Source organism: Chiloscyllium plagiosum, chromosome 18, assembly GCF_004010195.1.
Source record: "Chiloscyllium plagiosum isolate BGI_BamShark_2017 chromosome 18, ASM401019v2, whole genome shotgun sequence".
NCBI classification, from domain to species: domain Eukaryota; kingdom Metazoa; phylum Chordata; class Chondrichthyes; order Orectolobiformes; family Hemiscylliidae; genus Chiloscyllium; species Chiloscyllium plagiosum.
In genome coordinates, this window is record NC_057727.1 from 15334759 (window position 1) to 15351840 (window position 17082).

General features: G+C 40.4%; 1 protein-coding gene and 1 long non-coding RNA gene across 4 annotated transcripts in view; one reads left to right on the forward strand and one right to left on the reverse strand.

The window, feature by feature from the left end:
- The window catches only part of dnase1l4.1 (deoxyribonuclease 1 like 4, tandem duplicate 1), a 35384-nt gene extending 18574 nt beyond the window's left edge, over positions 1-16810 (forward strand). For all 3 annotated transcript variants that reach the window (XM_043708573.1, XM_043708574.1, XM_043708572.1), the window contains 5 exons: positions 6769-6881; positions 9677-9789; positions 13446-13603; positions 15931-16027; positions 16505-16810. In XM_043708573.1, coding sequence (XP_043564508.1) covers positions 6769-6881; positions 9677-9789; positions 13446-13603; positions 15931-16027; positions 16505-16570 — 547 coding nt within the window. In that variant the 3' untranslated portion in view covers positions 16571-16810. The remainder of the gene's footprint in view (positions 1-6768; positions 6882-9676; positions 9790-13445; positions 13604-15930; positions 16028-16504) is intronic.
- The window catches only part of LOC122559193, a 2574-nt gene continuing 2237 nt past the window's right edge, over positions 16746-17082 (reverse strand). Inside the window, exon 2 of the long non-coding RNA XR_006314358.1 lies at positions 16746-16850. This is a non-coding gene — a long non-coding RNA (uncharacterized LOC122559193). The remainder of the gene's footprint in view (positions 16851-17082) is intronic.

Here is a 17082-nt window from a genome sequence, read left to right on the forward strand (position 1 = left end):
CCCAGCCAGACCCATTTCCCTCTGACTAATGCACCTAACACTATGGACAATTTAGCACGGCCAATTCACCTAACCTGCACATCTTTGGACTGTGGGCGGAAGCCAGAGTACCTGGAGGAAACCCACGCAGACACAGGGAGAATGTGTAAACTCCACACAGACTGCCGCCCGAATCAAACCCGGGTCCCTGGTGCTGTGAGGCAGCAGCGCTAACCACTGAGCCACCGTGCTGCCATGTCCATACTGGAATGCTACTCCCAATCCTTATCAGAAATGCATTGATTAGCTGCTGGAACCAGTGGGGCCGTGTCCCTACTGTTGGACACAACCAGATGTCTGGTGAGGAAGTCAATTAGGATTCTTCTGACTAAGATTACAATTCTGACAGAGCCAGTGTGACTCACCAGACTCTCTTCACTGTTGGAGATGGTTAAGAACTCTGACCAGGCTGTTAAAGCTTTGCTGCTGAAGATGGTATATCCCCTAAACACAAATCAAGTTTTCCATCTCTTGAACTATCACACTCCATTTAGATCTTAATGAGTCATAGAGCAAGTTGAAAATCAATCACTCAGGGCAGGTTTGAAACAGATGAGAATAGTTACCAGGTTCAGTGGAGAAATTGACATCTAATGACTAGAGTAGGCAGATGGCTAGGCTTCCATTATGATTATTACAAAATAGGGATGCCGTAATTGAGCTAAATTGTCTACATTAGCTACTCATTACATTACTTATATAGATTCAAGAAGATTTAGAACTAGCTGTAATACGTTGCTGACCTCAGTGCTCACACTCTTATGTATGTTAATCCAGGATATCCATGTTTCTGTCTGGCTCTGGCTGTGTGTGGGGCCTTGGAGTTTTGAAAGTTTAAATTAATATTGTTATTAATTTGCAAATACTTCAAATTCTTAACAATGACACATATTGATGGAGTGGTCTAGGATTTACAAACAGGCAGGTAAATACACTTAACATTGTTGCTTCCAAAGTTGCAGATCCACAAAAAAAATAGGACAGCAACCCCCTCTCCCCCCAACTCCAAATAAGAAATAAAGACACCAGTAGGGCTATATTGTTTGGGCATGTCTCGGGGGCACTATCTGAGACAGACAATGTGGGCTCACGTCCCAATATAAGATCCAGTTCCGCAGGGCCAGCAACATTCTGCTCAGCAGCAGGAGTCTCAATTTTCATCCCTCAACCCAACATCGGTAAGACTGATTTTCCAGTCACTGTAATATTACTGTTCCTGGGACCTTGTGAGCAAATTGCTTGCCACATATTCCTGCATCACATCAGTTCAAAAAGCATTTTGTTGACTGTAGAAAGTTTTGAGAGATTGTGAAGGAGTCTATATACAAGATGCAAGTTCTTTCTTTTAAGGGTTAGATAGCCAGGTAATCTAAGGCAACAGGATGGACACCTTTGATTTCTGCCATGTGTGATAGTGCCAACAGAATGGGTATAGTTGTTGTAAAACTGTTGAGACAAGCTCAGAGCATGCAGGTGTTCTGTGTCCCAAAACATCTACTCCTACAAAAAGCGAGGCACATGAATCACAAGCATCAAATACCATAGAAAAATAATCAATTGAAATAAAACGACAAAAGAGGTGTCTTGAAACAAAACAGACAAACGTCATTATTCCATGTCTTTGCAGATTTACCTATCTAAAGCTTGAATCTTGTTCCTGTTTGGCAGATCCATGTTGCAGCTGTCAGAGTAATATACCTGCTGTTCTGGGGAACTTTACTTCCAAAATAGAGCCTATGATATCGGTTACATTCTCCTGTGGCAAGTCTTTGTGAATACATGTTGTAAACATCATTAGAAAGTCAGTGTTCCCTGTATCTTCAAAAGATATGTAGGTGTTCTCAGAGTGATCTGGCCTATATCTATATCTTAAGTTATTCAATGCACATTTTTACTAGCCATAGCTAGAGACATTGTTGAGAAAGTCTGAAATGTGATTAATGGGAATTTTTACGTACAGTGCACTGATAGCGATAATTGCACATGAAACATTAATTGCTGGCTTTTTAAATTGGTAACATTTGCTTTCTTGTGGCACTGCAGAAGGGGAATTAAAACTGTTATTTTCAGGTGAAGCAGAGTTGGAAGGGGAACTAATTGCCTCCTAATTTAAAGTTACAGGTTAGTTACAGGTTACTAATGATTCTTTAATTTCCATTCTCAATTTATGTGGCATTTCCACATAACAAATAGGTTGTTGATGCATATCAAATTTAACAAAGGACATTTCTATTATAACTGCAAGGGTAGGAATTTACAATGGAGCATGGTGACAGGCAGTGCGTGCAGATATAAGGTGTTTAATAGAGTCAGTCAAAGTTTACAATTTATAAACCTTTTTAATACTTTGTCCTTTTTCTAATTTTTCTCTTGCAAATTGTTATATTATACCCTCAGATTCCCTGATACTAACTCCATTCAGAAACGGTTAAGATGTATTTCACGGAGTGCGAGACACAGTCTCTACTCAATGGAGCCAAATTAAACCCTTCTCTATGGCTTTTATGACACTACTTCATGTCTGCTTATTGCACAACATTTCTGCACTACCTAACAATGAGCATTTTTCTATTGACATGATTAGATTAGATTAACTACAGTATGGAGACAGGCCCTTCGGCCCCACAAGTCCATACCGACCCTCTGAAGAGTAACACACCCAGACCCATTCCTCACATATGCCCCTGACTAATGCACCTAACACTACGGGCAATTTAGCATGGCCAATTCACCTAACCTGCATATCTTTGGATTGTGGGAGGAAACTGGAGCACCCAGAGCTAACCCACGCAGTCGTGGGGAGAATATGCAAACTCCACATAGACAGTCTCCCGAGGCTAGAATCGAATCTGGGTCCCTGGCACTGTGAGGCAGAGTGCGAACCACTGAGTCACCGTGCCACCCGACATATAAATAGATAGATAATAGAGAGATAAATAGAGAGAAAGAGAGAGAGAAAATGAGAGAGAGAGAGAGAGAGAAGGAGGAAGATAGAAAGAGACTGAGAAAGAAAGAACCCTAAATATCATCTTCAGTCCTTGGATCTTTTTTGTGCCAATAGCAGCTGCAAATGAAATTGCCAACTGTCAATGAGAGAGAGAGAGAGAGAGAGAGAGAGAGAGAGAAGGAGGAAGATAGAAAGAGACTGAGAAAGAAAGAACCCTAAAAATCATCTTCAGTCCTTGGGTCTTTTTTGTGCCAATAGCAGCTGCAAATGAAATTGCCAACTGTCATTGTCTTCTGTCTCACTGATACATGATGATAATAGTGTTTAGGAAATAAAGATTTATGCCTGAAATAAACTTGCAATTGCTTACTGTGAAATCCTATTACCAGCACAATTTTGACATTACAGATATTCTGCAAAGAACATTGGCAGAAGAATAACAACAGTAAAAATGAAATCTGAGTGCTCACTAATGTTGACAGCCATTATGACTTTCTGGAATATAAGGCAACCATAGACATTTATCATATCTTGTCTAAAAATTATCTCAACACATCTTCCCATGCCATTTGTTTCTCTTTTCTCTGTAAAGGCACTGCAGCTTGGTTTCACAGATGCTGGTAGTTCTTCTTGTCCCATCAGCCATTTGTCACCCATGAGTGTACCCATAAATTTATACAAATTATATTGTTCCTTCTCAGGATCAAAATATGCTTTTTGGATTGATAGAGTAAGGTAAGAGAAGCCATTATTAGCTGTCCAGTTGTAAAGTGATAGCTATAATTGTTTGATAGTACTGCTGACATTGTGAGATTATTCACTATTGTATGGAAATGGTGAGCTATGTCACTATATTGTGGTGATCTAGGTATGCTACCATTTATTTGAATCTATATTGATTGTACCTATGAGCATAGCTACTCTTGCAACTGCGTGCAAGTTTAATCTCCTAGACAGATACGGTTGCCATGGGCTCTCTCTCTGCCTAGCTCTCGTTAACACGTTTGTCGATTTCCACAATAAATATTTTTTTGATGGAATGACACTTCGCTACCTCTCACATGCTGATAATAAATTTGCTTTATTTCAATCTGCAGGTGTATGTAAAATGTTCCTTACACAACTTCATGGGGCTCATCCTGCATTCAAATTTACCTTTGGAATGGAGCTGTCTGATGTATGCTCTCTCCTTGACGTACTGATTGATTAATCTGCTAATGGGTTCTTGACTACGTCAACCACATGCCTACCCTAGGGGTCAATATAGGCATTAGACTTCTCACAGTGCCATGCTCTATAAGATTGGTCATAATGACAATCTTGTAAATAGGTTTTGAGCCATTGCAGACTGTTCAAGCTAGTTGCTGTAATAGCATGCTTTAAACAAGTCTTGTGGGATAATGGCTATCTAGTCATTGCTTGTGATATAGTGCACAAATTCATGAATGGGCTTAGGGCCACCATTTTTAGTCCTGAAAAATGCCAACTCTACCCCAAGTTATTCTGCCAAGGTAACAGATCCCAAAACCGTGAGCAAAAGGTGAAGCTAAGTATTTACTCTGTTACTATTTTAAACTATCAGAAGTGGTCTTCCCCATTAACAGGGTCGTGTTGTCAAGCCAAACAGATAGTTCTACCTATCACACAAATGAGTAACATGGTCCATGAATTTCAGAGCCAGTGTGATGCTAGGTATCTAGACCATACATTTCAATGACCTGCATGTAGATCTTGTCAAGCATTGTATTCCTTCAGCTGTTTGCAAAAGACAGGCTGCTGTCTATCTTACTCAATCAGCCTTTGCTTTCAAAACTCAGAACATTGTGTTGAACATCAGATATAATTCTATGACAATGTAGCATGAACTGAAAAATCTGGGTGTGTAATAACTACACTTACATGTGTTTAAGATTATCAATTGCGTTCACAATATGGCATCCTTACACTTGCTAGAAGCCATACCTATCCTTACACAGAGCCTAGTCCTCTGCAGAAAAAAAGGCATTGCCTCTTTTCAATTAAACGAGAGCTTGGAGGACACTGTTTCCTGGTACATTGACCATGGCACATCTCAACCATCTAGAGTTGACTTTTTAAATTTAAACAAAGTGGGGTGTGTTAATAATTTCCTGGTGCATTCCTCATGAGAATGCATGGACCACAACCAATTGCAATCTATTTGTTAGTCAACCAGCACCCTGTTTCTCATAGTGTAAAAATTATTACTCCCTTTGAAATTTCACATTCTTGCATCTGTCCTGATGAGTGCAAGATGAAAAGACTGAGAGGCCAGTTACTTTGTTCAATTAAATACCAGATACCTCCAGATGCAATGCTATTTCTATAAGGTAAAAACAATGACTGCAGATGCTGGAAACCAGATTCTGGATCAGTGGTGCTGGAAGAGCACAGCAATTCAGGCAGCATCCGAGGAGCTTCGAAATCGACGTTTCGGGCAAAAGCCCTTCATTATTCCTGATGAAGGGCTTTTGCCCGAAATGTCGATTTCGAAGCTCCTCGGATGCTGCCTGAATTGCTGTGCTCTTCCAGCACCACTGATCCAGAATGCTATTTCTATATATCAGTCATGGTAGATAATGTGTATCTTTCAGTGTATGTTGTTATTTGGTATGGTGGGGGAGGTGATGATGTTTACTTTTGGCAAGGTGCTAAACTGTCTGTATCCTCTTTCCAGTGGATACCACCCTAGTTTACCTGTCCATTATCCAAGAGAAAGTAAAAGCAGACAAGGTACATAATGGACAGTTGCCATTGGTTTTCCTATATCTGTTGTATCTGAAAGATACCTTGTTCCATATTGTCTCCTAAGTGATAATTTCTTCCACTCTCCTATAGTTTGCTTGCCCAAATCTACAGTGACTAGAGTCACTATTCCATGTCTCATTGTGATTTTTGAAGCACATAGAAAATCAGATTATGGTTCTCCATTCAGAGTTCAGAATGGCTGCCTACAAGTCCTGAGTCTGAAAGATATCCAAAGACCAATGTTATTTTGGTCTGTTAAATTGCTTGGATTCTTTCAGCAACCAGAATTTTGAGCATTTCTGTCATTGGACCTGTCATTGCACAGCAGATGAAGCAATGCTAATTTATTCCATTATAGTGCCCTGCACTTTAACAAGTAGAATAATCAGATTTGTGAAGAAAGATTAGAATGCTAAAGCAGCGTAAAGGAATATGCCAATTGAAAACTAATGAAATCAATGTTGATGACCACATCCTAGAGTGAAACAAATGAGCAAGGAAAATGCATACATTTATTCAAGCCATTAATCTGCATTTTAATTCAAATACATTGTTCAAAATAACTGTTCAAATACACTTCTAACATTGAGCACAAAATTAATATCAGTGGTTATGAACTAAACGGTGTAGCAATTCAGAATTAGGCATTCCTGATTTGTCTCTTGTAGGAAGAGGGAGGTTCTCCCTAATTCACACTACTTGAAGGAATATATTCTTTAAAAGATTGTCAGGCCAGTCATTTGTTTAAAAATAAATGTTACATTCAAAATGGACTTCCAGAAGGAAAACAAAACCTATCAGGCAATTGTACCACTGTGAGACCCAAGAGCCTTCCAACGAGTGAATAAACCAATGTTTGTAAAGACAAATTTCTAACAAGAGGTACTAAGCCAAATTATAGCATATCTACAACTGCACCAGCTGAGATCCCCCAATCCAATGATCAAACTTGAATCTGGTAGGCTTGGTCCTGTTCTGTTTATTCCACCTAACCAATTCATATATTCTCCATATAGTGATGATATTGTGGAAGTGAAACGAGTTTTTCAATACGAAGACATGCAGCTGGGTGATGAGGATGCTTTCTCCAGGGAACCATTCGTGATTCAGTTCAAATCTCGAACCACAGGTATAGTTCTTCACTGTTCCATCGCCAGGACTGGGAACCCGTTGCAGTTAAACTATTCCCGTGTCTTTGCATGTGATCTTGGTAATATAGTCCAACGCGATGGAGCCCACTAAAGTGAAGGATAAGATACGTCAAAAATGGCAAAACACCCTTCTCACGCACCTTGTTGCATTAATATTACTAGCTGAATCGAAAATAACATGATAGTCATATGCCTGGGGAATGGGAAGAAAACAAAGTAAAAGAGAAACATATTTTAAAAGATTTTATGTTTGGTGTAAAACTTTCTCAAACAGCTCAGAAAATGCAAAGTGTATCCTTTTGAGCCAGAACTGTCTCAAAACTGTGGATGGGATTTGTCAGTCCCTAACCAGGTTGATGGCTGGAGTTCAACAGTGAGGGAAAGGAACAGATGGTGACATCAAATATGGGGAGGCTATGGCCTAGTGGTATTATTGCTAACCAATGGAATCCAAGTGTTCTGGGGACCTGGGTTCAAGTCCTGCTATGGTAGTTTCTGTAATCCAATAAAAATCTGAAATTAAGAGTCTAATGGTGATCACAAAGCTATTGTTGGCAAACCCATCTGGTTCACTAATGTCCTTTATGGAAGGAAGCTGTCATTCCTACCTGGTCTGGCCTACATGTGACTTTAGACCCACAGCAATGTGGTTGACTCTTAACTGCCCTCTGGACAATTAGGGATGGGCAATAAATGCTTGTGTACCCAGTGACACCCTCATCTTGTGAATTAATTTTTAAAACTTTCCCTCAAACACTGGAAAAAAACACGTTACTCTTTCATGTAAATAAACAAACAATGTGGTTTTCCTGGTTCACAAACTCCCTTCTATACAACATAAAGTGCATGTTGGTGACTTCAAAGGGATTTACTGGACAGGACTGTCCCAATGCAGATATTGGGAATATTCAAAAGACACTTCCTGAAGAAGGGCTTATGCCCAAAACGTCAATTCTCCTGTTCCCTGGATGCTGCCTGACCTGCTGCGCTTTTCCAGCAACACATTTTCAGCTTATGCCCAAAATGTCAATTCTCCTGCTCCTTGGATGCTGCCTGACTTGCTGCGCTTTTCCAGCAACACATTTTTCAGCAATATTCAAAAGACAATCAGGTACGAAGATAACAGAATCAGGCACAGAGAGAGAGAGAGACAGACAGATGGACTCCAAAGGGCCAGACTGATCATACCAATGTTTTCGCTTGTTATAATCTGAACAACAAAGTTTACTTTGAACTGCATAAGAACCTTTTGAGAGCAGTACTGAACATTATTATCTGCAGTTATCATTATAATGATGAATTTGTTGTACTTATGATTGATATCTTACCTTTGATTATTACCACATTGGGGTGGGTTGGCTTAGAGTCATAGGCACAGAGATGTACAGCATGGAAACAGACCTTTCATTTCAACTTGTCCATGCTGACCTAAATTAATCTAGTCCCATTTGCCAGCACTTGCCCCATATCATTCTAAACCCTTCCTAATCATGTACCCATCCAGATGCCTTCTAAATGTTGTAATTGTACCTGCCTCCACCACTTCCTCTGGCAGCTCTTTCCATTCATACCTCTGCATGAAAAAGTTGCCTCTTACGTCCCTTTTAAATCTTTCCCCTCTCAGCCTAAACCAATGCCCTCTAGTTCTGGACTCCCCCATCCCAGGGAGTCTATTTACCCTATCCATGCTCCTCGTGATTTTATAAAACTCTATAAGGTCACCCCTCAGGGGGTTGGAGGAGGATAATTGCGTGCATTAATGTATGTGCAACTATGGATCAATGCAGTGAAACCTTCAAAATGCAGGATTTATGCTGATATAATTACAATGCAAGGTGTCATTTATATGTTAAATTATACATGAGACAAGCAATGATTCAGGTTCTAAAGCTATTGTTTACACTCGAACAATCAAGCTGACAATGGATTTGCAGGTTCCTGACTATTGATAACACAGCCACGTACAAAAAATATACATGCCAAATATACATGCAGAAATTGGCAGCATCATAGGCCTAAATGTGTTTCACACACCTACTAAACAAGTCTCTGTATTAAATGCCAAAGACAGTTCTCGTACATGATGGGGAAAATATAAAAAACAGGCAAGGAAAGAGACAAGGCGCATGGGCCCAAGTCTCCTATTAACTGATAAAGCAAATGATCTAGTTTGTTGATCAGCAAAGCTTTAAGTCTGAATAATGGCTGTAAACTTTCAGTATAATTTACATGAAAGATTGCAGTTCAGCAGCAGATTTGTAATTCAACTTTGCTTGGATTTCTGTGAGGCTTTTAAACAGTTCACATGCCATTTTCTGGTGAATACATTAGAAATACTTATTAGAGTGCAATTTAGCTCAAAGGGAATGTGGTATTGGCTGTTAAGGTCTACCGATTCATTTGGTTGAAATCAGGAGTTTTATTCTGAAGTGGATGAGAGCTACATCACGCTGACTTTAGCTTGGCTATTTTTAATACAGTCAAAAAGTGTGGTGCTGGGATTCTCCTGCTCCTCAGATGTTACCTCACCAGCTGTGCTTTTCCACAACCATACTCTTCAACACTGGAAAAACACAGCTGGTCAGGCAGCATCCAAGAAACAGGAGAAGTGACATTTCGGGCATAAGCTCTTAATCAGGAATGATGCCTGAAACGTCAATTCTCCTGCTCTTCGGATGCTGCTTCAGCAGCTGTGCTTTTCCAGAACCACACTTTTCAACTCTGATCTCCAGCATCTGCAGTCCTCACTTTTTCCTTTTTTTCATTCATTCAGTTGTAAAGAACTTTGTGCTCATTCCCCAACACACATGCCCTGAAGATTCAGTCAAAGAAATCGATGAACTATATGACGTCTTCCTGAAGATCAAAGAGAAGTGGAAAGTAAAGGTGTGTTTCCAGATTTATTCATTTTTATATTTTTGAAAGCAAACTATGCAGGAAGGTTAAATGCCACATTTATTACATTTCAGAGCTTAAATCATGCAACTAAATGGCGTAAGTTACTCACTATAATTTGTAACTTTAACCTATCTTGTCTTTAAAAGTCTAGAAACAGCTACAAGACAATTATCAGCATCAGTCATAAGTTCTGTTTATTTATGCGGTGAAAATATTAATTTTTATTTTTACTAATAGGATTTCTGAAAATAAACTCCTTCTATCTTTGAACCACATTAGTCCTCTATCTCAGAACTATATTTTGCCTCTGAAAACAATTGGCAGTGGGGGACCAGGACATAGACAGTCTTTTCACTCCCAGATAAAAGCCGAAAGAACCGCGGATGCTGTTAATAAGAAACAAAAAATGCAATTGCTGGAAAAAGAGTTCTCCACAGACGCTGCCAGATCTGCTAAGCTTTTGCAGCAATGTATTTGTTTTGTTTTCACTTCCAGATCCTGAGTTTAAGTCTAGCCCACTCTGAAGACAATATTTTCCTCTCACTTGTAAAGCAGAAGAAGTTCAGGACAATACATAGCATCATCAGAAAGTCCAGAAAATGATAATAGCCAACTAAAAACTAGAATCACCCTTTATATGGTTTATAGAACTTTTTTTTTAAAAAAAGCACCTTATCAGAATTGATTTGTTTCTAATTCTCTCACATGCACCCTTTCTGGCTATGAATAATACAATTTTATTCATTCCAATTTGATGCGTAAACATCCTACCATTTTTCCATTCTCCCCAATCACTTCCCTCTCTTCCCCGAAATTGGATTTGCTGCTTTTTGTTGTAATGCCCTTACAATTTGCTTCTTTTGATTTGGATTTCTCCCCCTCACCTCTGAATAATCTGGAATTTCTTCTCTGTACTATATCTCTTTTATCCTGTACCTTTCATTTTGAGCTTTCTTCAGTTTTGCTTCGTTCCCCCCACCTTGTTACTGCTGCTTGTTTTCAAATTCCTTGCAAAGACTGACAGCCTCCTACAAACTGACAACCAGTCAAACCTGGTTCCAATTATCCTCTTGTCATTTACACTTCAAGCTTTCCCATACCAAGTGGCACATGTGGAGACACACCACATTCTCCTGCTTCTTTGATTAGGTTTTCCTAGAAGGCACCAGTCTGTCACCTGAGGCTGTAGCTCCAGGGACACATTGAGCATGACTGTCAGGAGACTCTCCTGTCCCTATACAACATGCTGAAGTGATAATGGTTGATTTTACAAATGCATAATTGCCCTGTTTAGCCTCATTATAAATGCATATTTCATGCTGTCAGGTGCTGGAGTTGAACTTAGAATCGTAGAATCCCTACAGTGTGGCCCAACAAGTCCACACCAACCCTCCGAAGAGTAACCCATTCTCCTACCCTATTATTCTATATTTACCCCTGACTAATGCACCTAACCTCTATATCCTTGAACACTATGGGCAATTTAGCATGGCCATTTAAGCTAACCTGCACATCTTTGGATAGTGGGAGGAAACTGGAGCACCTGGAGGAAACCCACGCAGACACAGGGAGCATGTGCAAACTTCACACAGGCAGTGGCCTGAGGATGGAATCAAACCCGGGTCCCTAGCACTGTGAGGCCTCAGTGCTAATTCATTGAGCCACCAGACTTAAACCGAGAGCTTTAGAGGCAATCCTTCCTTGCAATGTACTGCACCATATGTCCTCCTTCTTGTATTAGTTATATTTTGGGAGCTGATTGAGGTTCTATTAGTTCAATCATTTTGACACACTGCTCCCCATTACAAATGCAAACACACTCAGTCTGAAGAAAAAAAATTCCTGATTAGTTTGAAAGTTACCCCTTGTTAGTTTAAGTATTCTGATTCCATCTCACTCTATATCTCCTCTCCCATTCCAAGCAGAAAACTCAGCCAAATATTTCTTCATAACTGAGCTCTTTGACGCTTGGAGTGACTATGGTTAGAGTCGATAAAGTGTGGTGCAGGGTAGGCAGCATCTGAGGAGCAGGAGAGTCGATACTTCAGGCATAACCCTTCATCCGCAGAGGGAGGAAGAAAGCTTCTTCAAGGTGGGCATCACAGTATAGATTCCAGCAACTAGGAGATAGTGAGGACTGCAGATACTGGAGAAGTCGTGACTATGGTCACCTTAGCTTAAGTAAATCATCAGTCATTGGGAAATTAATGGAACTGAAAAGTGACAAATTCCCAAGAGCTGATGGTTACCATCCGTGGGTGTTAAAGGATGGAAGAGAGCACATTGCCTCACATAATCTTTCCAAGTTCCCGGGATTCAGGAGTTGTAGCTTTGGAATGAAAATTAACTCAGGTCACTCTGCTCTTTAAGAAGAGTGACAGAGGGAAATCAAACAATTGCAGTCTAATATCCGTGGTGAGGAAATTGTTGGATGCTGTAATCAAGGATTGGGTAACTGATCAGCTTGAAAAGTTTCAGTTAATCAATTAATTTAAAATTATCTTAATACATAATGAGTCATATTGGCACATTTCTAAACATTGTGCAGCATAGAGGGCCAAGGGATACATGTACATATAGTTTGAAGATGACAACACTTATTGAGAGAGTGATTAGCAAAGCATATGTGATCTTGGGCTTCAGAGAAACATTGAGTACAAAAGTCGAGAGGTTATGTTGAGTCTTTATAAAACTCTACCTGGCTCACAACTAGACTATTGCTTTTGGTTCTGGTCATCATGCTTCAGAAAGGTTGTGAGGGCCCCTTGAGAGGATGCAGAGGAATGATTCCAACAATGAAGATGGTTAGCTACAGGATTAGGTTGGAGAAGCTGGGGTTATTTTTGTTGAAATAAAAGGAAACTCAAGGAAGTTTTGAATGAAGTGTTTAACATCATAGAACTTGTTGAGTAAGGTGAAAAAAAGAACAGCTCCCGTGAGGTTTTAAGGTAGGCAGAGGAACAGTTTATGTAGTAAATTGTAATGTTCCAGAACCCAATACACATGAGGGTGTTGGAATCAGAGACATTCAATGATTTCAGAAGAAAATTGAATGGGGAATTTGAAGCAATTAGATATGCAGGCTTTGGGAAAAGAATGGAGCCATGGAACTGTTTGAATTGTTCCATAGCGAGCTGGAATAGACTCAATGGACCAAATACCCTGCTGCAAATGACTCTGACACAATGCTTACCCATTGTAAAAACTAATTAATACCTTTCTAATCTGCATGGCTCAGTACTACCCTACTACAGTCTTAACACAGAAAGTTAAGATAGGTTGAGTGAGAGATTCAATAAAGCAACCCCTTTGAAAAAAAATTAAAAGAAATTACATGTGTTTAAAAAAGTGAATAAATGCAAAGTATTACAGTTATCATCCAACATGACTAAAAATACAACGTTTCAGCCTGTTGTTGACTGCTGATTTGGGCACTTGCTTAATGATATTTTTGGAGAGGTATTGACCAATTTAAAGTTTAAAAAGTTACTGCATTAAAACAGTGAGTAGAATTTTATACAAGCAGAGTAAAATGACATCTATCAATGACAGCAAAAACTGTTCAACTGGTTTAAATTAGTTAGATACCAAACAGTCTTACTCATCTCTCACTTCAGGTGACTTCTCTTTTACCCTGTCCACAGAACTTTATGATACTTGGGGACTTTAATGCTGATGGAAGGTATGTGTCGAAGGACGAGATGAAAAACATCCGACTCAGAACCGATAATAATTTTCACTGGCTCATTGGAGATGATGAGGACACTACCACAAATGCAAAGACTGACCGGGCCTATGACAGGTAAAGCACAGGTTACAAGCCTGGGAATCTGACAGGGTCAGAACAAAAATCTTAAATACCTGTTTCCTACTGAACACCACGCTCCCCACTCCTAACCATCTTTTAAACTTACGCTCTCCCATTTCTTAAACTCCCCTCCCCAATATGACATACGCTTTGCAACTCAGAGGGTAAGTAGGATTTCTGACTGCTCATGGTGAGGTGTGAATGTAGCTCTGGGTAACCCCAGCCCTGCTAATTTTCAAGCCGTTTACCCAGAATTCCACATGTCATCTTTTTCTGACAACCTGAAGTAGGAGCAATCATGTGCAAAGTGAATACGCCTCCAGACACCTCTTCAGCCTGTTTCCTGTACGTTTTTTTATACCTAACATCAGTTTCTGATTAAAAGGAGATTGAAGGGTTACTGCCAGCAACAGGTTGGTGCATTATTCATGTTTTTTTTCTCCACGGATTGTTCTAAGAAAATCTTTTCAGGCTAGAATACTGTAATATTACTACCTTCATTCAGGCTTCCGTTCCCAAAGGTACCTTTAATAAAACTTACCGCAGGCACATGATATTCTTTACTTCACTCACTGCTAGCCATCTGTTATGTTGTATGCGAGATTAATCCATAATTAATGTGACTCATAATATTTTACTCACAGCAGGAAACTATGCAATCCCGTCTCACCCAAAAGAGCTTGCGAATCAGTCCCATCTCCCCTTCTTCCCCCATATCCATTAACATTTTTTTTTCAAATATCTATCCACTGTTGTTTTACAAGCTATGCTGGATTTTCTTTTACTCTTCCTTCTGCTGAGGGGAGACTGGGAGAAGCCTCACTTCCCTGAACTGAGTCACAACGTTTGTCTTAATATCTATCTGAAATGAAAGAGTTTCAAGCTCTGATCTAAAAGACAGCAGCTCCAAAAGTGCTACGCTGAAGTGTCATTTAAAGCTCTGTGCTTACATTTTAAATGAGCTTTCACCTTCAATCTTAGGGAAACAGACCCTTCCCTTGTCCATATCAACCGAGATATCCTGAATTAATCTAGTCCTATTTGCCAGCATTTGGCCCATATCCCTCCAAATCCTTCCTATTCATAAATCCATCCAGATGCCTTTTAAATGTTGTAACGGAACCAGTCTCCATCACTCCCCTGGCAGTTAATTTCATACGTGCGCCACCCTTTGCGTGAAAACATTGCCCCTTTGGTCCCCTCTGACTCAAAAGTGAGAATGCAAACTAATATTGTATGGCCTATACATACCATACCCTGGATAAAATCTTCATAGAATCCTTACAGTGTGGAAGCAGGCCCTTCAGCCCATAACCTACACATCCCTGAACACTATGAGCAATTTAATTTGGCCAATTCACCTAACCTGCCATCTTTGGACTGTTGGAGGAAACCAGAGCAACCCCACACACACACACAGGGAGCATGCGCAAGCTCCACACAGGCAGGTACCTGAGGCTGAAATCGAACCCGGGTCCCTGCTGCTATGAAGCAGCAGTGCTAGCCAGTGAGTCACCGTACCGCATGAATACAGCCAGCTTCTCTTCCTCTTCAACTGATATTGCTATTCTTTAGCCAGTGCAAGAGCAGCTCACTAAATTTCAGTCCCTTTTTGTGGATGTGAGTCATCTTTTCTTTCCCCACCAACTCTCACCCCATCAGGAGTTCTGCTCCAAGATGTCACCTCTGTCAAATGGATTGATTAATTGTTCTCCAAAAGTCCTAACTGCCCCCTTTATATAAGGGGAGGGTTGGCAACTCATGTGATGCAGTCATAGTGTCACTGCCTCTGAGCCTGGAGGTCTGGGTTCATGTCCCATGTGTTCCAGGGTTATGTGACAATATCTCGGAATGGGTTGCTTTGGAAATCTCTATAAGGGGCTGAAACCAGAAGAGCTAATCACCATTCCAATCACAGGGAAAAGATGCTTTAAGTCATCATCAAATGCCAAAACTTAACTCGCTCTGGGACACAAGAGATGACAGACCTGTCAACACAGTAGAAACATAAGGAATGAGATGACAAACAAAGTAAATAAGATGAATCACAAATCCATTTAAAATATGAAGCCATGTTTGGTTCAGAAAGTGAAATGCATGTGGAATGACAGATTTAAATCAAAATGAGTATTTCCTACTTTAATATGTCAAACTTGGATAGATTGTATCCATTAACAGTATATGTTTTTGTTTCCCTGTGTAAAGAGTCTTGTTGCAATGCAGTGTTGCACTTGATATATACAAGTCCACAGCGATTTCTCTGTTTACTGTACACTGTTATTGCACTGTCTTTGATTTGTGTGTATTGTTGTTGTTGACAGAATTGTTGTTTACGGAGATTGGTTTTATAAGCAGATTGTTCCAAATTCTGCCAAGCCTTTCAACTTTCAGGAAGAACTGCACCTGAGTGAAGAGCAGGTGGGTCATACCAGAACTAGTATCGAGAGTTGAGTTTTAACTGGGCTTGTACTAAAAACGTGGATGTGTGGGGACAACTCTGTCACCCACCCTCGAGTCATTTTTAAATATATGATAAATCCACAAAGTGTCCATATAATAGTGGACGGCACGGTGGCACAGTGGTTAGCACTGCTGCCTCACAGCGCCAGAGACCCGGGTTCAATTCCCACCTCAGGCTACTGACTGTGTGGAGTTTGCACGTTGTCTGCATGGGTTTCCTCCGGGTGCTCTGGTTTCCTCCCTCAGTCCAAAGATGTGCAGGTCAGGTAAATTGGTCACGCTAAATTGCCTGTAGTGTTAGGTAAGGGGTAAATGCAGGGGTATGGGTGGGTTGCGCTTCGGCGGGGCGGTGTGGACTTGTTGGGCCGAAGGGCCTGTTTCCACACTGTAAGTCATCTAATCTAATCTAAAAAAAACTTTTCTCTTTATGATCAGGCTTTGGATGTGAGCGATCATTATCCTGTTGAGGTGGAACTCAAATTAAGAAATGAAAGAAATTAATCCAACCTGGATTGAGTCAGTGGACTGGAGAACATTGCGTGAATAGAAACTGGAAAACACTGAACTAATTGTTGAATCTTAACAAAATTTGATATGTCCATTGTGCTTCAGTATTTAAAAATCCATACTTTTGCCATCAGCTGCTCTGGTAAATACAAACGATTTGACCTTTTTCTATTATTACAGCAGAAAGTGGGTTCTCTCACTTTTAACAATAAAAGTAGCAACTCATGTTAAGGACAGCATTGTACAAGTGTCATATCCATTTGAGCACTGACACCTCAGGAACTGACACCAACCGCCACCTGAACTCCCCCACCCCACTCACCCACTCCAACCTCTCACCCTCGGAACGCGCAGCCCTCCACTCACTCCGTTGCAACCCCAACCTCACTATCAAACCAGCAGACAAGGGAGGCGCAGTAGTAGTTTGGCGCACCGACCCCTACACCGCTGAGGCCAAACGCCAGCTCACAGATACCTCCTCCTACTGCCCCCTTGACCATGACCCC